Here is a 22,372-nt window from a genome sequence, read left to right on the forward strand (position 1 = left end):
AAAAAAAAAAAAAAAAAAAAAAAAAAAACAATAAATACCAGAAATCTTACGAAAGATTACAAGAAGCCAAAAACTAGTGGAAAATCTACCTCGATCGACAAATCCTGATTTTCAGAGAGGGCACACTGATCCAATCTGGGCAGCAAATGGCATGCAACCCCTACAACAAAGTCAAGAACGTATTTAGAACTTGCAAATCGCAAAAGTAAGAAAAATGAATAAAAACAACGAAATGGGAAGCATACTTGCAAAACAGGTGGGTGCAAGGAAGCAAAACAGGTTCATCAAAGAAGTTCAAGCTGTTATTACATCAAAAAAGACGACATTAAAACAATTGTTAGACTAAAAAAAAATGTCAATTACTAACAAGTAGAGTGAAACAGGAGCAAAACGAAAATATACCACAGAGGACACTTAGAGTTCAAGTCCCATTTTCTGGAAATGAAGAACCCAAGGGTTAAAAAACCTGCTATTATTAGCATTAGAGCCGCCATTGCTAGAAGCTTCCATCATTCTTGATTAGATTTGAGAGATGAGAATCAATAGAAGTCTCTGCAGAAACTTCAAGTTTCAAACACCGGGAAGGATGAAATTTATGAGAAGTGAGATAGTTTGACACGTGGACGGCCCAGATTTATTTTGAGCGGAAGTGATAGGGCGGGTGATAAAGTCGGGTGGAGGAACGGTGACGTTTGAAATGCGCGCTTCTTTTTTTCTCTCTCATGCAAACTGCCGCCTTTGGCGGCGGCTCTCAAATCGGCCGGATACGATAAAAAGTAATTTATCGCGTACAGTTGGCGAGAATTAGCTTGTACGGTCTGATTATTGATGATATATTAATTTATTGGCACTCAACAAAAGAATATATGATTACAATGGTATTTCTTAGAATTTGTGGTTTGTTATTAAAATTTAAAATTACAAATTTAATTCTTCATTTTTTTAATTTATAAAAACATCATACACAAGTTTTTTGAGGTTTATCATTCTCCAGGGTTACAGGAAGTGGGGCTGTAGAATGAACATCATTTTGTGCTGACATTCATTGAGCTACTTGTATGCCAATTTACGAGGAACTTCCATTCATAGCATCAAAGACTCAAATTTACCAAAATCAATATGAAAATCTTGCATATTTCCAACTGTGGTTCAAATAAGTAAGAGGGTGAAAAAGACGACCACCAGTTCATTAGAGGAAAACAATAAGAAGAAATGGTCCAAGAAAGACGTGCGCCAACTCGACTCGACGTTAACTCAACTAACTGCCCTTCTTGATCTCAAAGGAATACGGGAGTTCCATGTAACACCGTTTGTCGTCGTCTTCGAACTGTGGTAAACCAACAAAAAAAGGTTTAACCATCCATACAGAAAGCTGGTAGTTCAAAAATTCATCAACCACATTTTGCAGCAGACAAGACCAGGCAATCTATGAAGCTAATAACATGTATGGCCAAGAAGCTATTTAAATTGTGCTTCAGCCACCTGATATGTATTGCAAAAGAATAATTACAAAACAAACATGCCCTTTACGCAAAATGAGAAACATAGAATCTAACAAGTAACCGTACATCATTAGGTCTCTCTTAAGCCTTCTTGTAAGAGTCTAAGCCCACCGCTACCAAATAGCCTTTTTAGGCTTTTCCTTCCGGACTTTCCCTCAAGGTTTTAAAATGCAACCGTTAAGGAGAGGTTTCCACACCCTTATAAGGAATGCTTCGTTCCCTCTCCAACCGATGTGGATCTCACAATCCACCTCCCTTGGGTGCTCAGCGTCCTAGCTGGCACACCGCTTGGTGTTTGGCTCTGATACCATTTGTGACAGCCCAAGTCTACCGCTAACAGATATTGTCCTCTTGGGGCTTTCCCTTGCAGGCTTCCCTTCAAGGTTTTAAAATGCGTTCACTAGGGAGAGATTTCCGCTCTTAGAAGAAATGCTTCGTTTCCCTCTCCAACCAACGTGAAATCTCACACTTCTAAAGGTCATATTGTTTCTCTCGGCCCACAAAACCACAAAACCACAAAACAACAGATCTCATCCTGCCACAAAATATTAGAAAGAGATAGTTTGTCTAATCCTAATCTTATTCAATAGTAAATATGGACTCTAAGGTAACACTTCAGAGATTAGACGAATTCAAAATTGTTATAATTGTATAATCATCAGTTGTCAACATGTATTTGTTTATGCATACCTTCAGCTTTGCAGAGTAATTTCCCCTTGCAAGAACACCAGAAGGAGTGGTCTCCTCCTCCAACGTTTCGACATACTGCTCTCGCTGCGGGGCAAAAGTACCCAACATTCCTTGTGTCCGATCAACTGATATCAATCGCCAAGAACACAAGCATAATAAGTTAAAAAGAGAACTAAATAGTTTAAGATTCGACTTTGATAAGCATGCTTTCAGAAACAGTGGATATCAAAATTTATGTACCTAGCAATCCTCCTCTCCAGACTTTATTCGAGTAGGACAGGCCTGAGACGATGTTATGCATTACGGTAAACGTCAACCGAAGTTGATACCTGGATCCTTCTCGGAGAGTAAAGAGAACACGGCCACCTTGATTTTCATTAACAGGCAATGGAGTGATGATTTCCCCAAACTCATCAGAAATAATCCCAATGGAGTGAAATTTGACTTCAGGTTCCCTTTGTTCTAGTAGCAGAAAAGGCATAATGTTAAGTACAAATACAAGTGCAGCAAAACTATCAATTAATAAAGAAGAATTTCAGAACATATACCACTTAAGTCACTTTCTAAGCAGCCAAGCAACTTTTCTTTCCACCTTCTCAGGCTTTCATCATCCTGTAAAAGCAAGATCAACATTAGAACAGAACTGTATGACCCTGTAAGAATCACTTGTTTCAAGTGATTGCCTTCTAAAGTTCACTAAGGTCATCTAAAGCTAGAAGAATCAACTCCACAAAGAAGCATAACTATGAGGTTTAGAGCTACACCTGAAAGGAGGGATGACTAAGAAATATTCAATAATATGGGTTCCATGGTGATAAGGGCTTGGAATGAGTATAATGTCTCGAGAAAAAAAAAAAAAGATTCATATCGTCCCTTCTATAAGATGAAGGGATAGTTTTGTGGCAGGCTTGTTTTTTCGCTATTTTGTGGAGACTTTGTTAAGAATCACGGACCTTCACAATGGTATGATATTATCCACTTTGAGCATAAGCTCTCATGAGTTTGCTTTTGGTTTTCCCAAAATAACTCATACTAGTGGAGATAGTATTTCTTACATCTTCCCCTTAATTAGGAGATGTGGGACTCCTCTCCTAACAATCCTCCCCTCGAACAAAATACACCATAGAACCTTCCCTAAGGCATATGGAGCCCTCGAACAGTCTCCTCTTAGTCGTGGCTCAACTCCTTCTCCGTGGCCCTTTAACAAAGTAGACCATTTGTCCGACACTTGAGTCACTTTTGACTACACCTTTGAGACTCACAACTTTTATGTTTTACACTTGAGGATTCTTGACATGACTAAGTTAAGGGCAGGACTCTGATACCATGTTAGGAATCACTAAATTCCACAATGGTATGAGGTTATCCACTTTGAGCATAAGCTCTCATGGGGTTGCATTTGGTTTCCCTAAAAAGCCTCGTACCAATGGAGATAGTATTCCTTACTTATAAACTCATGATCTTCGCCTCAATTAGCCAACGTGGGACTCCTCTCCCAACAATCCTCAACCGACTTAGCAAAATAAGCTGATGCTATCCTACAGATTATGAACTTACAAGAATCCAAAAAAATAAACCATTATTATATCATCTCATTGAAGAACTACTGCAAAAACCTGCAAGACACTATAATAAGTTTGATAGTTGAGAAGCCGCATTGTGCAATAGGGTTTTCTTTTAGTTCTGAAAATGCGTTTAAACTTCGTTAGTCTATTAGTTTCTGAGACCCACTGGCCATTACCCAAACATATAAACTCTGTTATTAGCAACCAAATCATGAAGCAAACCAAAACAAAAGCACCCCTTAATCCAAAAGTTCTAACCAAAAATCAGACAGAAGAAATGGAGATTTTGAAAAGGGATGAGAGAAAGAAAGACCTTATCCTTGTCAATCTGTTCTTTAAGTGAAAGCAAAGGCCCTGGAGTGAACCCCTCTTTATCATCAACCTCTTCATCTCCGACCTCGGACTTCTCACTTTGCTTCCCACTCGCCGTCTGCGGCAGCTTCTCCCCCCGGAGCTCATCAATTTTCCCGGGCGAAGACGGCCCTGCTTCCTCTTCTACCCTCTTTCCAACCTCCATAGCTACGGATTTGGAGCAACCCCTAAAAAAACAGAGCTTATGGGTTTTAAGATTTGTGAAAAGCTGAAGCAGATCGGAATAATGGTTTGGAATTCAACTTTGGGCAGCGGAATTGTACCCACTTGTACTCTCAAAGAAACATTTTGTCCCCTCTTTCTCTCGAGGAAAGATACAGAGCATGTTTGTGGTGATTTGGATTTGTCTGTTTTGGCGATTTGTCTTTGTTTCTTAAAAACAGTGCTCTGTCGGCGTGATGTTCTCTGACCATAGTGGATAATCAGGGAAATTTTAATTCATACGTGAAAAGTCTCTATCCAATTTTATTTTCATTCCCGTCCTTGTATATTATAGTTTTTGGAAATTTACCCACTTTGTTTATGTAATTTACAGATATTCATCTTGTTTTCAACTTTAACATTCCAAGAGAAATTATAAAGTTCGGTTTCAAAAAGAAACAGTCTCCAATCATTTTAGATTCTTTTATAATTGTAATTCTATAAATAAAGCTTTATCTTTTTTCTTTTTACTTTAATATAATGATGCAATGAATAATTACAAAAACAATCCTATCTATATGCTATAAGGTTGAGCATCCATGGTTCACCGTTGTTGTAAGGAATGTTTCGTTATCTCTTTAACCGATGTGGGATCTCACAATCCATCTCCTTGAAGTCCATACGTTATTGCTAGCACACCGCTCAGTGTCGGACTTTGATACCATTTGTAACAGCTTGAGGCAACCACTAGCAGATAATGTCCACTTTAACATATTACGTATCGTCGTTAGCTTCATGGTTTTAATACACGTCTGTTAAGAAGAGGTTTCTACGCTCTTATAAGAAATGTTTTGTTCCCCTGTCCAACCGACGTGGGATCTCACAATCCACCCCCTTAGGGCCCAACCGTCCTCGCTGGTACACCTCTTGGTGTCTGGCTCTATACAATTTGCAACAGTCAGAAGTCAATGCTAGTAGATATTGCATGCTTAAGCCTGTTACGTATCGCTGTCAACCTTACAATTTTAACACGTGTCTACTGAGGAGAGGTTTCCACACCATTATAAGTTATAAGGAATGTTTCGTTCCTCTCTCCAACTGACGTGGATCTCGCAATAAAACAGAATTCCAAACAAGTTGAGTTCGATCGATAGAACTGAAACCATCCGGAAACAGAGAGAAACTTTACATTTATTAATTTTCTGTTGGTTGTACAATGAGGGTGTAAAATAGATTATGAAGCAGAAGATACAAGGAAAACACTTCGTTTCAAAAAATTACTTGAGCAGAGATGTTTTATCTGAAGGGTTCAACAGGAGCAGTCTCTTCAAGAAATGTTGCAGCCTCAAAACATTCAACAGCTTCAGCCAATGAAGATTTGGTTCCTTCAGCTCTGTAGAATAGCCCGAGATTGTACCACGCAGCGTGGTTTGTCTGGTTGAGACGTACAGCATCCATCAAAAAGCTGCGAACAACGGGGTGCGATTGGTGGCCCAGACGTCTGATAACTACGGCAGACGAAACCAAGCTCGGGACATGAACGGGATCAATGTCCAGAGCAGCCATAAAAGCTTTCAAAGCTTCTTTATACAATCCTTTTGCTTCATAAAGCATACCTGTAATCAATGAGCAAGCTCCAAACATCAACCTCAGATGATTGAACAAAAAACTTGGATGAAAAATATTGTTGTGATGTTCAAATCACAACATATTATCTTCAGATTCGTATATTAAGGAGAAGAGAAGCTAAAAGTGAAGTAATGATAAGATAATTCATATGATGTTAAGGAGTTACCTGTGAGATGACATCTAGATGCCGAATGAGAATGGATGGCCTTTGACTTGGAAAGGCAAGCCTCGGCATTGTGCCATTGTGAAAGCCTTATATAGACTAGAGCTAAATCATGCCACACTTCCAATTGCAAGCTTCTGATACAATTTCTGCTGTTCTGTCAAAGGGAGGTACCGACAAGGATTAAACGTCAGCAATGGTGAATGATACATCCAAAACAAGATTAAGATATAACGATCCATGAGCAAAAATGGAAACATAGAATTACAAAAATGTAACCGCCCAAGTCCACCGCGAGCAGATATTGTTCTATTTGGGTTTCTCCTTTAAAGTTTTTAAAACACGTCTGCTAGGGAGAAGTTTCCACTCTTATAAAGAATATTTTGTTCTCCTCCTCAACCAACGTGGAAACCCCCAATCCACCCCATTCGAGGCCTGTCCTTGATGGTACACCGCCTTGTGTCCACCCGCCCTTCGCCCGGTATCTAGCTCTGATACCATTTGTAACAATCCAAGACCGTCGCTAGCAGATATTGTCCTCTTTGGACTAAGCTTTCCCTTTCAAGTTTTCCCTCAAGGTTTTTAAAACGTGTCTGCTAGAGAGAGATTTCTACACCCTTATAAAGAATGTTTTGTTCTCCTCTCCAACCGATATGGAATCTCTTAGGAGACTCGTGTAATTTATTCGCATGGAAATCAATCCTGAAATAACTACAAATGAAAATTCATGTTCAAACTATCAGAGATGAATTGATAGAAACCCCAAATACAGAAATAAACCTTATGTAGCTTCTTATCTCCCAAGCCAAAACTTTTACTCTGAACTTGAAAAACAGCGAGTAACTGAGTATAAGTCCCAATAGCACCTTTCAGCTCATCTTGTGCAATCAAAAGCTTTGCTTTTGTTCGAAGCAATTCGCCTTGATCCCATTTCCCAGTCTGCTCCAGAGCTGCATTTATAATACCTTCGCCATCCACGAATCGTTTCAGGGCAGAGAGAATCCGAGCCACCAGTAACCAAGTTCTAATATTAGATCCACCTTCCAGTTTGAGACACTTCTTTGCAAAATGAAGTGCTGAATCCAACTTCCTCTCATCAGCATATTCAACACTCAAATGGTAGAGAACAATAGGATCGGTCATTCGAGTCTTCTTCAGTGCAGCTTCCAGGACCTCTATCGCCTCAGATTGTCTGGAGGACCGCTCAGAATCTACAACTGCTGATTTAGAATATACAGACAAAGAGACACCCAACAAACAGTTGGCAACACCTATCAGATGATCACATCCAACATCCAAGTTTTGAAGAGCTCGACGAGCATAACGTGTTCCTTCTTCAGCATGATCACCGTGCTCTCCACAAATCTTTGACGCCATTAATAAAGCAGGAAGAGATTTAGGATCCTCATGACTGCCCAACAATTTCCTCAAAAGATTCAAAGCAGCCAAGTCTTCTCCAGCTCCATAGTAACAAAGAGCGAGAGTATGGTACCTATCGTTTCGATGTAGAATCCCAGGAGGCAATTCCTCTACTTGACCTGCCAAAGCGCTAGTATCCCCTGATATTGTTAGTGCAAAGGAGAGGTGATCCAAGATTGATGGATCCCAATCAATCCTCTTAAGAACAACTTTTCTAAGTAGTATCATAAATAAGAGTATAGCTTCTTCATTATTGTTTTTTGGTACAAATGAGCTGTCCATTTGAGACCGGAGATTTGGAGGGTATGCTTCATTTCCACTGTACAGAAGAAAAATGGCAAACTCTTTCTGAATTCGAGCGGTGGTTCCCGCATCGAGGTTCCATTGATGAAGGAGTGCCCGCCGATATGAAAGGATCGCTTCTTGAGAAGAATCGCCTTGTTTCCATAGTTCTGGTATCAGCTCAACGGCTTTCGTTACTGTGTCCTGCAATTTACAATCAGCACCGAAGTTTTCAGGCAACCCTTCGGGAAATGAAGATTCAAGTATGTCCAGAATCACTTTGCAAGACTGAGCAGCTTCTGCAATAATAGGGGAAAACATAGATCAGCTACACATTAATGCTTTTACTCTTATAATCAGCTCAAATCGTCTTTCCCCTTTTGTTCGAACAACCCCGAAAAAAGAAAACTAGACTGAATCCTCATATTCCAACCAAAACTCAACACCAGAGTTGAAAGACATTTGACCAAAAGAAATAGATTCGAGAGGCTCAACTAACAAACAGTACCTCCAAACCTCCCAAGGCCTTGCAATGATTTTGCTTTTAAAAAGATGGCTTCCAACAGTAAACTGACAGCATGCATAGACAATGGTGGGTCACTAAAACGTTGCGATCGTCTCCTTGGGCGGTGTCCTGTTCTAGCAATGGAGATCATTATCTTACTAGTTACTGCAGTGATATCTATTCCTTCAAATACATGAAGAGCAGCTTCAATGTTTCCTTTTTGATATTCATATCTTCCCAGCAATGCTCTTGCTTCCTTCAAACAACATATCAATACAGAGATATGTTTAGCTCCAATTTATTTTCATGATTCCCATATAAACTACTATAAAGTTCTGTCACTAAGCTTTGTTTATGTAAAACAATATACTGACCAAAAACTCATACAAGCAGAGATCAATTTACATTCAATTTTCAAAAGATTTTGATCATAAAGCACCAGAAAGAAGCATGTTTATGTGTTTTTTTCACTATACTAACTTGCTTCCTCTAGATTGTGACAAACATGTGATAAAAAAACAAGAACTTGTTCCTTCTTTGTTCCATGGGATCCTCTGAAAATGAAACAATGAATCAAGAAAGGTAACTTGCAATCTAGGAATCTTAAGGACTCTAACCTCATAATTCAAGCAACCGCTCTCACGAAGCGAAGACTCGGCTTCTTCTATATTGCCAATTTCTGGCTTCATGACAATCTCGCCGATTCGTGAGGAGTGTTCGCTTGCTGAATTTTCCAAAGTCGACTGCAATTCTGATGCAGGAATCATATCATCACCAGCTCTTCTCTCTCCAGAACATAAACACTTCATTATCTTCCTAATGTTCTCCCCTTTTCCAGCTCTCCGCCGCCATTTTATCTTAACATCACTCTTCATATTGTTTGACAGCAGCCAAAGATCTTCAACCACAAAAGAAACTCACCATCAAATATAAATTCAAAAACAAAATCAATCATAACAACACTTCTGTAACTTCTATTTCGATTATCAGCCCAATTACCGAGCCACAAATGCTACTCAGATTATACAGTAGACCCAAACTCAAGCAACAAAGAAAACATGTCTTCAATTTTCAAAACCCTAAACATGGTATCCTTGAACTCACAGAAAAGCTTCAAAAAAATTGAAAAACCCCTAAAGCCCCCTTCATTGTAAAACCCCACCTTAAAAATCAAACCATTACATTCAGCTTCAGCCTCCTCCAAGCAAATTCCATCAACGAAAAGCCAAAAGAAATCAGAATAGTTCAGAACGAAAATTTGAAAATTCGCAAGAACCCAGAATCATTCACAGGAACAATCGAAACGACTAAAAAAATCTAAGCAGAGGAGTATAGAGAGCAAGAATAAACACCTTTCGTTCTCCCGAAGGTAAAAGAAGAGCGAGGGAAGGCAAAATCCAGAAACAGCAATACCCATGACTTGAATTCTCTTGAACAATCGATCAAGACCTCTTTTGAATCCTTTTGAAATTAAAAGCGCCCAAAAAGCAGACGAAAGCTTAAACAATTTTCAACTTTATTGTTTGGCCTTCTTTTGATTTGCTACTTTCACCAAACTCTGAGGTTTGGTTTCGGATGAAAACAAGGAATCAAAAGAAAAGAAGGGAAAAAATGGAAAATCGAGGAAAACAGTAATCCTAGAGAAGACGATCTTAAGCCTTTGAGGGGTTTTGTTAATATTTCTTTTTATGAATGCAAAGGGAAATTTGGGTCCCACACACGCAAGTTACCACGTTGTCTGAGGCTTACCTTTTGCCACGTGGCACACATCTTATGGGCTTCTGCGTTACGCGCCGGCGGTAAACCGTTTACCAACTGTACTGTCAGAGGCTGTTCTTTTTTGTTTTTCAAATTTTTATTCTGTTCCGTTCTGCCAATTGAAATATGGAATAAGGATGGAGTGAAATATGGGAAGAATAAAGTAAATTCTAAACAAAAATTGAGAAATCCAATGAGATTTTTGTGTATTTTTATTCCTATTGCATAAATTCTTTCACTTTCAAGCAGTTTTGGATTTTGAACTTGTTAGTGTTGATGTTGGGCTTGAACAACCATTGATGGGCTTGAGAAGTGGGTTGGGCCATAGTTGAATGAGAGGAGAGAGAGGCCCAAGAGGAGTAAGAAGCCCAAGAATGTGTGGTGACGTGGCATGTTTTTGGATTGGGGGTGGGGTGGGGATTGGAATTAGAAAGAGTTGGGGTCGCTTTCGGAAAGAGAAGAAGAGGATAGGGTTTTGAGACGAGAAGTCGGCGGCTGCGTTGCGACGCTGTCGGCTTGGCGATCGGAGTGTCGGGTTTCTGCAGGTTGCTGTCGGATTCAACGGCCCCCCCTTACTTTTTATCTCTTTTTCCGATGCCTTTCACTCTCCTTCGTTTTGCTTTCCAAAAGCCACGACGTTGCATGCGATTTTAATACATACCTAAAAAGATAAATTTAGTATTTTTTCTTTGATTTTTAAATTTTTTTGAAATACCTCCAATATTCCAGTCTCTACCTAACCTAACTATAATTAACTAAAGAACTTATACTTGAGTCACTTGATAAGAATGTATTGAGATATAGTATCTGTTCATTCATTTGAGTGTAAGACACAAATTTTGGAGGATTCACTTTATTGTCTACTTTTGATGTGTGTTTGTCACATCGGAAGAAGGATGTGTGTTTGTCACATCGGAAGAAGGATGTGTGTTGGAGATTATTTAATGTTTAGAAGAAATTAAAAGAAGAGGTTGAATTATAATAGAAGTAGCGAAGGCGTAGGGTAGTTTTCACTGCAAAGTGGTTCCGAATTGTCTGAAACGACTCTGCAAATGCCTGCCATGCCCTTTTTAAAGACTACACTCTTCAGTACGGCGAATAAACAGATGCTGTTGCTGTTGCAGTCCCACCCACAACAAAAGAAATCCTCAAACCAAATAAAAACCACAGAACATAACAACAAAACCCCATTCCATTCCCATTTCCATTTCCATTTCTCCATTTTTATTTCAATTTCCTTTCTCCAATGGCTGTTCTTCGCCGCTTTCTATGGCTTCTTCTTGTCTTCTTCATCACCTTTCTGCAATGTTTCTCCATTTCCGATCAGCAACAACTCCCTGTTTTGTCTTCTGTGGAGCGAGACTCTGTTTTTGCTGTTCTTGCCGCCGTCAACTCCGCTGTCCCGTGGCGGAGATTCTTCCCCGATGATCTTTGCTCTGCCGCTCCACACGGCGTCGTTTGTGACTACTTTTATGAATTTCCGAACAGTACGGAGCCTGACGCTGTTCATATCACCGAGTTGAGCTTTGGTTTTATCTCCGACTACTCTGCGAATCCGCCCTGTTCTTCCAATTCTACCATCGACCCAGTTCTTTTCTCCTCCTTTAGATACCTGCGCAAGCTCGTCTTCTACAAGTGCTTCACCTCCGACGTCGCGGTTTATTTATCCGGCGGTGACTCGCCGGCGTTTGCGGCGAGTTTGGAGGAGCTTGTTTTGGTGGATAATCCGTCGTTGGTTGTTTCTCTTGAAAGTCTTTTTGGCAATTTCACAAACATAAGAAGAGCAATCATCACTGGGAATGGCGTTTACGGTGAAATCCCAGAACGGATTTCTGACTCCGGCGAACTGGAAGAAATTACCCTCTCCCGGAACCGTCTCACTGGTCAGATTCCGGCTAGTTTGTCGAAGCTTAAGAAGCTGAAGATTCTCGATCTCAGTCGGAATTTCCTCGACGGATATGTTCCTGAATCCATTGGAAATCTCTCAGAGCTTCTGAAATTGGACTTAAGCTCTAACAGAATCTCCGGCAGAGTTCCGGAAAGCTACCGGAACCTGCAGAAACTGGAGTTTCTAGACTTGAGCTTCAATCGTTTTGGGAATTTCGGGATACCCAAATTTCTATCGGAGATTCCGAGGTTGAAGGAGGTTCATCTGAGCGGCAACTTGCTCGGAGGGGAGATTCCAGAGAAATGGGAGAAGCTTAAGAGGTTGTCCACGGTTGGATTTTCTAGCATGGGATTGACCGGAAAAATTCCTCCATCAATGGCGGTTCATCTGAGAAGTTTAAACTATTTGGGGCTCGACGGTAACAATCTTGAAGGGACATTGCCGCCGGAGTTTGAGATTTTGAAGACATTGAATGGACTCAATGTAGAGAACAACAATCTAAGCGGCAGAGTTCCATTTTCTGCAAATTTCTGTGCAAAACTTGAAGGGAAATTGAGATTAAGAGGGAACCCAGATCTGTGTGTTGATGAAGAGCTCAAGAATGTTAAAAATGGAAGCGTTTTGGGGAAGATCAAACTGTGCCAACAATCAGTCATCACACAGCAGCTTTTTCTCAGTGGGTGTTCTTCGTTCATGCTTGATTCTGTTAAGCTTCAGAGTACTCTGTTAATGGCGGTTTTCTGGATTTTCTTGCTGAAATTTTAGGAGTTTTTGTGGGTTAAGAGTTGGATTAAGGTTAATAGAGAGCTTAAGTTGGGAGATTACACTGACTGAGATGAGTTTGGGAGATTTTTGTGGGTTTTTTTTTTTCCTATTTGTATTTAGGATTTGAATGAGTGACAATGAGAAAAGTGCAAAGTTTGTAATTAAGTTGTAGCAATTTACAGCTTAAATATGCATACAGTGATATAAACATTAATGAGACTCTAATTTTAGTTAGTTTTTTAAGCTTATTATTTTATTTTCATTTTGAATTTTACATGAAAATTTTCTTTTATTCATTACATCGTCACATTAAATTTTATTTTAAAAAGTTGTTTTTAAAAATTCAATAATATATAATAAATTATTGAGAAATAATATCTCAAAATTAGTATCAAAATATTTTAATTTTACTATCCTCAATAAATATTTAGAAAAAAAAATGAAAATAGAAATCATAATAAAATAATAGAATTTTGTCATGCACAATAATTGATATGAATAATAAAAAGTTTTTTTTTTATTTAAATAATTTGAACCGTTTCACCTTAAAGTCTAAATAATGTCATTTATTCGTCGCCCAATTTGATCACCAAACATCCAATAATTTTGCATGCTGCGTGAATATGCATGGGATTGGTCATTTAATGATACATGTGAATAATATTTTATTTATGTTTTCAAATAAATAATGGATAATGATGTGAAATTATTGATTTAAATGCAATAAAATGTTATTATTATAGGCACCAACTTCAATCTATCGAGCTATTGTTTGATGGGTAGGCAATATGGTTATGAACGTGTAGTAATTATATTATTTTTAAATTATTTGTCTACTCCATTCGACTTTTTGATTTGGACGAACTCCATTAAATCTCTCTCATGTCCATACAAAAGTACAATTTATTTGAAACTAAAATTTTAATACTAACTTAATAACAATAATAATAGATAGAGGGCAAAAAAGTAATAACAACAAATAAAAGTACTTTTTGAATTTATACCAATTGAAAGAATAAAAAGAAAAAGGAAAGAAATGACAATATGTTCGACAATAAACATTCCTTAAACCAAAAAAAAAATAAAAAATAAAAAGAGGAAAAACTAAAGAATTAGGCTACCTACTGCTTTAAGTGAACTACATATTACATAATTGCCCCTCTTCCCTTTTCCCTCTTCCCCCAAAAGCTTTTTTTTTTTTTTATAAAGGAAATTATTTATTTTATGTAAAAACCCCATCTCCCGTTAACAAGTCATCGTCGTTGGATCTGGAAATGGCGTCCGACCCGTTATCGGAGAATTGAGATGAACAAATATCCGCCGCCGCACCTTTTGATCTCGATCTCGTCGATCCGTCTTCCTTCGATTTCTTCCGTCGCGCTTTCTTCGGAGCCCCCGACTCGCCGCCATGGGAAAGTTCGGAGCTCCGGTGCGACGGTCTAATGCCATCCGACGTAGACGATTCCTTGGACTTTGAAGATTTCTTTGACCTTGTCTTCTCCGATTTCTCCCTTGTCGGAGAATCCCCCGCACTGCCGCCGACAGTTGATGACTGTCTTCTCGATGCTTTTGGTATCTCCGGCATATCCCGAGCCGTGTGGTTCGTATCTGCCATATTACTTCTTGAATGTCTCCGGAATCCATTACAGCAATTAATTTCCCCACACAAAGGGTGAAAAAATTTTATAATAAAACCCAAAACATATATTTTTTAATTAAAAAATTCATTTAAAATTGCGTAAACATTATGAAACTAGAAAGAAAAATTTAGTAAAGAACATAAAAAAATACAAAAAAAAAAAAAAGCAAATAAATGATACCTTGAGAAGCTAATTGGCCAGAGGCATCTCCAGGATCACCTTTGAATTCAGTCATCTGCATTCACTTGCTCGTAAGAACACCATACAAATTAATTATAAATTATAAAAATTAAAAAATTAAAAATGAAAGAAAATTTAATGAATAATTATGTATATATATTTTAAGATATAAGATTTATTTATTGATATATATATATATATATATGTATATATGGATATACCCAGCTTGGAGAATTGACTGAAGGACCATCCCATCCAATATGGGCAACATGTTTGACATCTGTGGGTACACCAATCTGCATTTCAGGTTCTTTCTCATTATCTGCAAAAATTCAGGTTTTTTTATTGTTATTTTTATGAGAGAAAGAAGGGGGGAAATGGGTTTTTTTCAAATTTTAAATTTTATTTGCTTACCAAATATTTGAGAAATGTATCTGAGGCCTTTGAGGAGGCCTTTCATTTTATTGTTATTAGACATTATTGTGGAGGACTGAGGTGATCTGCTTTGGTCTGTGCTTTTGGGGAAGAAGATTGGATCAAATCAAAGCTTTGGGAGCTTCAAAAGTGAGCCAAAGTGGGAAGAAAAGGGCTCAAAATGAAAGAATGGAACCCCAAATGGAGGCCGAAATGAGGCAAAAAAGCATGGAAATTAGCCATGAAATCAAATGAGCATGAGAGTAGGGAGGAGGAGGAGGAGGAGGAGGAGGAGGAGGAGGAGGAGGAGGAGGAGGAGAAGAAGAAGAAGAAGAAGAAGAAGAATTAAAGAGGATGAGTTGTCTGAAGGAATGGATACCAATTACACCAAAAACAATATATGTTGAAACCAAAGGCGTGGTTGATTTCGTTCATTTGGTGGGTTTCAATTGGTTTGAATTTTGGCCACAAATTTTTCGGAACGTTAGGGATAAAATTAGGAAAGTTTTTTAGAGGTCTTCCTCTCGTCTCACTCTCAAATGTTGTTTTCGTCTTTCCTTTCTTTCATTTTTTACTCAAATTTCTACACCTACACCTTCTTTTGTGGTTCAACACCAATGACTCGTTTCCATTCTTCAATATACAATTCACCGAACAATATTACACAGCCTCTGTTTTTGGTTCACTTTGTTTCATACCAAAATTTGATGTTCATTTTTGTCCTCCTTTTCTCTCCCATAAATTTGAAGGGGTTAATATGGATGATTTATTATGAACAAATCCAAATGCTGATGCCTTTTCTATGAATTTCAAGATAATTGATACACACATTTGTCCTTGATGAATCTTCCTAAATAATGAGTAAAAAATGTGGCCAAGGATTGAAGTACTATACAACTTTCAATCTCAACTTCCAGTTTCATCCTGGAAAAGGAAGAAGGCATTTTTCAATTCAGAATCTCGGAAATTGTCTGATTTTCAATCCCACTACACAGAATTTAATTAAAAAAATGGAGAGGGGAACATTTAAGGAACAGATTTTTTGAGGTATTGAATCTCGTATTCCAGCCAAGTGGGTGCACAAAGATTTTTGTTCGTGAATAATATTTATAAGCACACTAGAAAACTATAGAAACAACTGAGAGATAGAGATGGGTCTGGAAAAGAAGTACGTGAAAGGAAAATACAGTTATTATTACATCTGCTTGAATCACAAGTAGAAATGTTCAGCTTGAATCTCTGCATCTGGGGTCGGATCTAAAAACACGATACAACGGCAGCAAACTCTTCGGAGGGATTTTGTGTCTTATAAGATGTGTCGACTGACCTGTAATGTTCATTTCGTGGTTGAGTTGGGCGATGTCCAATGTACAAGAGAGAACTAAATGATGCAAATAATTGCAAGTGCAAGGGATTTATCCCTCTGATGCAAAATGCAAATTGCCTCTTGATGAAAATCTTCTTGTTACTTGTTACTTCCTGATTGACAGAAGTTCAAAGCTCCGGAGAGGATCGTCACGACCGCTTTTTGTTGATTGTCGAATAAATGAGGTTGGTTTTGTCTCGTGAGAAGAATGAAGTCTCTGTGTGGTAGAGGGGCGCCCAGTGCTGGAAACAAGTCGACGACCCTCACCACTGTGATCACCAGAAGAACCAGGCTTGCTGTTTGTAATTATAGCTCTTCTTGAGGAGCTTCCATATCGAGAAGAACCACGTGCTCGGTCAGGATCAGGAAGCTGAAACCAAGGGTAGGAATAAATTCAAGTGGAAAGTTAATGTAACAACTCGTCTACAAATACAAGGACAATAATCACAGCAACATTAAGGGAAGAAAGGTCATCTATGTAGTACTACCCTACAAATTTACCACTAAGGTCATCTGAATTTGGTTGTCAGAAAAATCCAAGGACAATAATCACATCCAAGCAAAACAAAACTATGCAAACACTTCAGCGATTTTTACTCTCATGAATGTGAACTGAATGGCTTAATCATCTAATGCAAGAGAAGGAACATACATTAAAAACATTTTTAGTTCAATTCAATGAAGATAATTTACCACATCCTCGTGAGCCTTTTGTTTAGGATGATCAACATGTGGACTGGAACCAGAGACATTCCTCCTGGAAAATACTTCAACTGCACCTGACAATCTTTCTCGGATCTCTTTCCCAACTTTAACAAACAATACCAAGTGATAAGTTATACGTTCAACACTAAAGTGCACCTATATTTTCGAAAAATTATGTTCCATAGTCCTTAAAAATAATTTTTTTCTAAGTAGGGAAATGTCAAGGAAGCAGACCTGAGGTTCTCTCTGGCCTTTCTGCAGATGGTCCTGCAGTAAGTGCAGCTTTTCCACTTGACTGCTACAAATGGAACCAGAAACCAAAATAACAAATCCAATAAAAAAAAAGAAAAAAAAAATATATATATATATATATACACACACAAAAGGAAAAAGAATGCAAGTATTTACTCGTCCTCTGGAACTGCTGCCACCACTTTGAGGGTGGTGCTTCAGTATAGTCCAGTCAAACACATAATCAAATTGATAGCCTGAAAGGATATTCATAACCTACTGAGAAATCCTTATTCAACGCTGAGAAGTAAAATGGATAACAAAAAAAGGAGACAAAAAAGCCTCAAAACAGCGCTTTAAATAACAAAAAATTTCTAATTGAAGAATTCAGATGAATTATTATACAAAAACACAGGTAAAGGCCTATGAAGAGGAATGACAGAAAATGGCTCCACTTGAGGGAGAAAAAGAAACCTTGAACCCAAGGCCTTAAAAGAGGGCTATAGAAACAAATATTGCAAATATAATGTTAGGAGTATTGAGATCAAGTACAACGAGTTACCTTCTCGTATGAATAAATCGCGAAAAAGTCGCTTTAAATATGAATAATCTGGCTTGTCCTCAAATCTCAGTGATCGACAGTAATGGAAATAAGATACAAACTCAGGTGGATGTGATTTGCAAAGCACCTATAAAATATAATTACAATGGATTTGTACAACAGCAGCATAGAGACTAATTGCCCATAAAAGAGAAGTATGTTCTATGGTGAGGTAATGTTCAGTTGCAAGGAATGAACAAAAGGTTAGTAAAGAATATATATAAGATATAATATTATTATAGTGTTTGCTCATCAACATTTTTATTCCTATTGTGTGGTGGTGGGGGTAGGGGGCATTGTCATTTGATCTTAATAATTCTTTTTGGGTTATTAAAAACTACTCATGTAAGAAATACTAACTAATTATTTTAAATAAAATTAACATTAATTAATAGTAATTACTATTTAAATAATAATAACTTAATACTTGCAAATAAAACCATCATTGTTACCAATTTGATAATTCTAATTGAATGTTACACATGTGAGCACATATGCAGTATGTGATTTTCTTTTAGATTCTCTGGGGTACCTCAATAGGAGTCGACATTTTCTTTTCACTGATTTTGTCATACTTTTGCTTCTTCGTGCCTGCCTTAAGCCCCTGCCAGGGAAGGCTGAAACAGAAATTTTAGAAGTCATTATATGAAAACAAAAAGCAAGATGAGGCAGAATTCATGAAATAATTGAGCGCCTTGAGAGTATTCTTTAGGAGTTCAGTAGACCAACCTTCCTCTTAGGAAATACATAAGCACATAACCAAGAGACTCTAGGTCATCCCTTCTACTTTGCTCTGCCCATAAAAGAAGCATAATATTATTAAAAATATCTTGAGGCATTTACAAAGTTTTGAACTCTAGTTCCTTCCAAGACTACTCACCAATTCCTAGGTGAGTGCTAACACTAGCATAGCGAGCTGTGCCAGTAAGGTTCTTGTTCTCCCTGAAAAATAGGTGAAAAGACCGTAAAGATTCTAGTACATAGATACCTCACTTATCTCAATCTTCTAAGAACTAGCCAATTTTGAACAAAACATATACAGATCTTGCCATATCGCAAATAGAACCATAATTTCTCAGAACAGTATCAACCTGTATGGTATATGCTTATGAGTCTGCAGATCTCTATACTTCTTTGCGAGGCCATAGTCAATGACATATACCTGTAACAGCATAATTCAACAAAACACAGATTAGAAAAAACTACTAACTGTAATTGCAACTACTAGGCTGTAACAAAAAATAATAAAAATATCACTATACTTCATCATAACTATATTAGATACAATGGAAAAATATAAAACTTTGTTCCTTTGAAATCATTTTAAACCATATTATCCGGAATTTCTATAACTCGAAATTGAATCACTATAAGACCAGAACCTAATAAAATTTCCCTTAAATAGGGCATAGAGAATCACATAAAACTACACAAGAGCACTACCTGATTGGCTTTCCGCCCAAGTCCCATTAAGAAGTTGTCGGGTTTTATGTCACGATGGAGAAAACCTCTTGAGTGCATGTACTCAACCCTGTTAATCTGAAAGTTACAATAAATAGAGAGGGAGTTAATTAGTTTCACCATCCAACAAATGCTCGTGTATACGATACAAAAGTAGCTCTGTGCACTTACTAATTGATCTGCAAGCATCAAGACAGTTTTCAATGTAAACTTTCTATTACAGTAGTTAAATAAATCTTCCAAACTTGGCCCAAGAAGATCGATCACCATAATGTTGTAATCACTCTCAACTCCAAACCACTTCAGGTGGGGTATTCCCGCTTCATCAATAAAATATAGAATTTAGTAACATCGTAAAAGCTCTTATTAAAAAAAATGATGACCCCTGGTACTAGTACCAAGAACATCTAACTGTCCCCTGGTATCTTCCACCAGCACATTATGCAAACTACATATTGCAACGCCACATATATCTTTACTTCCCCAGTACTTAGACAATTAGACAGCCAACCTACGGTTTGTACACCATCTAATCATCAGAGAGAAAAAGAGAGAGAGAGACTCACTTCCTCCTTGAAGAAGCATATACAATTTGGACTCATAATGAAGCTGAGGATGCTTGGTTTTCACAGGTTCCTGAAATTAAAAAAAAAAATAATAATAACTGGGCTTAGAAGATGGTTATAACTGACGCTTCATATAATATGATCAAAAGACCTTTATAGCTAACAGCAATATTATCACAAGAAAAAATCAATGGTGAAATTGATGCAGCAACTACTACTAATGGAAGGTAAGCGGTTAGTTGAAAGCAAAATAAAAATGGTGAGTATTCTTCCATTCAAGACCCAGTCACATACTAGTTTGACTGCAACCTCCTCCCCAGTTTGCACATTAACAGCTGCCATAATAAACAAAACAAACGAATCATCACCACGCTTGCTAAATATACAAAAGTTACAAAAGAAAACAAAACAAGAGAAACCATTCTGAGACACACCTAAATAGAGCTCTCCAAAAGACCCACTCCCAATCTTCCTCCCGAGCTTGAACTTCCCCCCAATCACATGGTCCATGATCCAATTCTTTAATCAAAGTCCACCCAGAAACTAAATGCGACAACACCAACCCAGATTCACCTCAAATCGTCGCCTACACGAGCATGATCCTTTCCCCGGCAGCTAATTCCACTGCTAACGACTTCAGCAGATTAGAGATAAAGCTCCAGGGAGACCCTCGCTCAGCAATCAAATTGAAGAACAAGAAACTCCCCTAGATTTCTATAGACGATGATGATACTGAAAGAACGTTATCAAAATCAAAACTACTCAAAGAAGAGCATCCTATTCAACTACATGTTTTAAGAATAGGACCCCATTAGATACTCAACCTCAGATGGTGAATTGAAACCCTAGTTTGAAGGAAACCAAGCTACATTGACCGGAAAATAAATATTAAATGAAAATCTGTCTTGAAAGATGAAATTGAGAAAAAAAAAATTAATGGACGAAAGGGACAAACAGTAATCGAAGAAGATGGGTTCGGATCAGAAATGGATGACAGAAAATTTAGGGGAAGAAAATTTATATATTGAGAGAGAAAGAAAGAAAGAAGATGAAAAAATATAAAGAAAAAGGAAAAAAAAAGAAAAGAAAGAGGAGTGGATGAAACCAGAAAATCGTCGCTACGAAGAATAAGAAGGAGAAAGAGGTCGGGCGGCCGATATATTTCTCCCTCTTCTCCTCTCTTTTCCCCTTCCTCTTCTCTCAACTCTTTTTCTTTATTATTATTATTATTTTATTTTTGCAGAACAGACTACTGCTTTATTAATTGACTTTTTTTTATTACTATTTTAGCCCCTCGGTGTTATTATTGTTATTTTTTTCTAATCTTACTTTAATTAGTATGTAATAAGTTCTTTTAGTGTCATATGATTATTTATATTCAAATTTAATTCAACTCTTTTATATAATTATTGTCGTATTAGACACCATGATATCCGATCCTTCACTTACAATATTTCTTTCTTTTTTTTAAATGTATTTTTTAAGTTTAGATAACATAAAATTGAAAAATTTTGTGACCCATAGGTGGTTTAAAGTTGGTAGAATTGTTTAATTTAATAGTTTTTAAGGATTAAAGATGTATATATATTTAAAAATAGTTTTATGATGTGAAATTAATGGAGGGTATATTGGTAAATTAGTAAATGGAGTGCCGCGCCGAACACGTTTGTGCTGTCGATTGAATGGAAAGATAGAGCCCACATTGCAGTTTGTTACAGAGAAACGTGCTTCGCCTTGGCCCCAGCCGGCAACCATCTCTTCTTTATTTCTTTCAAAAGCCGAATTGTACACAGAGTAGAGTTTCTAATATTTAATTTTCCATCTACTCCCTCTTTTCTCTATTATTTTCAATCTACCCCTCTTCCTTTCTTATTATTAGCTTGGTACAAATTAGAAGTTCAAACTCGACTCAAGCACAACTTAAACTTAACTCTAAATGGTTCGGTTCAACTTATTTTTTCATTAAAATGGATAGATCATCGTAATAAAAATTCGACTAACTTGTGACTAGTCTATTAGACTATGTTTAAATCAGTCGAATGAGATTATTTTTTAAAACACAAATGTGGATATGTAGATTTTGTTTGTCACAAAAAAGTGTTAAAAACTAAACTATATAAATTTAAATGCTAACTGAAAATTTATATTATCGATAAATTTATAAAATGAAAGTAATAAAGAATATAAATAAATTTAGCGAATCGACCCAAATTTTGATTCAATGAGGTAAGTCCAATGGTTAGATCGTGGCCTAGCGATCGAACATTGGTTAGCATGATTCAAGCTCTAATGGTATTTTTGACCCATTGTACTTAGACTTGGGTCAAGTTTGAATCTTCATTTTGTAAGATCGAATTGTGGCAATGTGATCTATGAACGTGGACGATGCATGAAATCAATTTTGTCCATAGCAAATTTTGATTTTTTCATAAATGTCCTATTTGTGTCCAACTGTATCAACAAACACGACAATTGAAACGTGTATATTGTTTTTTTTTAATGAATTTTAGGTTTTTTTTTGTATGACAT

At 37.3% G+C, this 22,372-nt stretch overlaps 6 protein-coding genes across 8 annotated transcripts in view; 1 reads left to right on the forward strand and 5 right to left on the reverse strand.

The window, feature by feature from the left end:
• LOC111437392 (BRCA1-associated RING domain protein 1-like) overlaps nucleotides 1–548 on the reverse strand; it is a 3,302-nt gene extending 2,754 nt beyond the window's left edge. For both annotated transcript variants that reach the window (XR_002709435.1, XM_023075338.1), the window contains exons 1-3: nucleotides 403–548; nucleotides 246–299; nucleotides 90–160 (exon numbers count right to left, since the gene is read on the reverse strand). The gene's annotated coding sequence lies outside the window, so the exon portion shown is untranslated. The remainder of the gene's footprint in view (nucleotides 1–89; nucleotides 161–245; nucleotides 300–402) is intronic.
• A 506-nt stretch (nucleotides 549–1,054) lies between these two features.
• On the reverse strand, nucleotides 1,055–4,491 carry LOC111437262 (rho GDP-dissociation inhibitor 1-like). Its single transcript, XM_023075151.1, has 5 exons — nucleotides 4,071–4,491; nucleotides 2,741–2,804; nucleotides 2,433–2,654; nucleotides 2,193–2,317; nucleotides 1,055–1,327 (listed from the first exon to the last, which is right to left on the reverse strand). The coding sequence occupies exons 1-5, from the start codon at nucleotides 4,272–4,274 to the stop codon at nucleotides 1,259–1,261; spliced, it is 684 nt and encodes a 227-aa protein (XP_022930919.1). The 5' UTR covers nucleotides 4,275–4,491; the 3' UTR covers nucleotides 1,055–1,258.
• Nucleotides 4,492–5,433: 942 nt separating this feature from the next.
• Nucleotides 5,434–9,918, reverse strand: LOC111437401 (protein NPGR2-like). The gene is made up of 6 exons (XM_023075362.1): nucleotides 9,621–9,918; nucleotides 8,886–9,166; nucleotides 8,272–8,524; nucleotides 6,843–8,062; nucleotides 6,066–6,219; nucleotides 5,434–5,886 (listed from the first exon to the last, which is right to left on the reverse strand). The coding sequence occupies exons 2-6, from the start codon at nucleotides 9,141–9,143 to the stop codon at nucleotides 5,567–5,569; spliced, it is 2,205 nt and encodes a 734-aa protein (XP_022931130.1). The 5' UTR covers nucleotides 9,144–9,166; nucleotides 9,621–9,918; the 3' UTR covers nucleotides 5,434–5,566.
• A 1,147-nt stretch (nucleotides 9,919–11,065) lies between these two features.
• LOC111437430 (piriformospora indica-insensitive protein 2) lies at nucleotides 11,066–12,888 on the forward strand. Its single transcript, XM_023075403.1, has one exon. The coding sequence runs from the start codon at nucleotides 11,273–11,275 to the stop codon at nucleotides 12,677–12,679; it is 1,407 nt and encodes a 468-aa protein (XP_022931171.1). The 5' UTR covers nucleotides 11,066–11,272; the 3' UTR covers nucleotides 12,680–12,888.
• Nucleotides 12,889–13,882: 994 nt separating this feature from the next.
• LOC111437431 (CRIB domain-containing protein RIC7) lies at nucleotides 13,883–15,577 on the reverse strand. Its single transcript, XM_023075404.1, has 4 exons — nucleotides 14,914–15,577; nucleotides 14,721–14,821; nucleotides 14,500–14,554; nucleotides 13,883–14,287 (listed from the first exon to the last, which is right to left on the reverse strand). The coding sequence occupies exons 1-4, from the start codon at nucleotides 14,975–14,977 to the stop codon at nucleotides 13,902–13,904; spliced, it is 606 nt and encodes a 201-aa protein (XP_022931172.1). The 5' UTR covers nucleotides 14,978–15,577; the 3' UTR covers nucleotides 13,883–13,901.
• Nucleotides 15,578–15,938: 361 nt separating this feature from the next.
• On the reverse strand, nucleotides 15,939–21,060 carry LOC111437398 (casein kinase 1-like protein 6). 2 transcript variants are annotated; one of them, XM_023075359.1, is made up of 14 exons: nucleotides 20,278–21,060; nucleotides 20,138–20,178; nucleotides 19,844–19,913; nucleotides 19,449–19,597; nucleotides 19,260–19,355; nucleotides 18,908–18,978; nucleotides 18,697–18,758; nucleotides 18,546–18,609; nucleotides 18,349–18,433; nucleotides 17,778–17,904; nucleotides 17,393–17,472; nucleotides 17,219–17,279; nucleotides 16,973–17,088; nucleotides 15,939–16,649 (listed from the first exon to the last, which is right to left on the reverse strand). In XM_023075359.1, the coding sequence occupies exons 1-14, from the start codon at nucleotides 20,351–20,353 to the stop codon at nucleotides 16,386–16,388; spliced, it is 1,362 nt and encodes a 453-aa protein (XP_022931127.1). In that variant the 5' UTR covers nucleotides 20,354–21,060; the 3' UTR covers nucleotides 15,939–16,385. The 2 variants fall into 2 exon arrangements, with proteins under 2 accessions (XP_022931127.1, XP_022931126.1); XM_023075358.1 differs by having other exon boundaries at nucleotides 17,219–17,282.
• Between the last annotated feature and the right edge of the window lie 1,312 nt (nucleotides 21,061–22,372).

Source organism: Cucurbita moschata, unplaced genomic scaffold (assembly GCF_002738365.1).
Source record: "Cucurbita moschata cultivar Rifu unplaced genomic scaffold, Cmos_1.0 Cmo_Scf00063, whole genome shotgun sequence".
Classification (NCBI taxonomy): domain Eukaryota; kingdom Viridiplantae; phylum Streptophyta; class Magnoliopsida; order Cucurbitales; family Cucurbitaceae; genus Cucurbita; species Cucurbita moschata.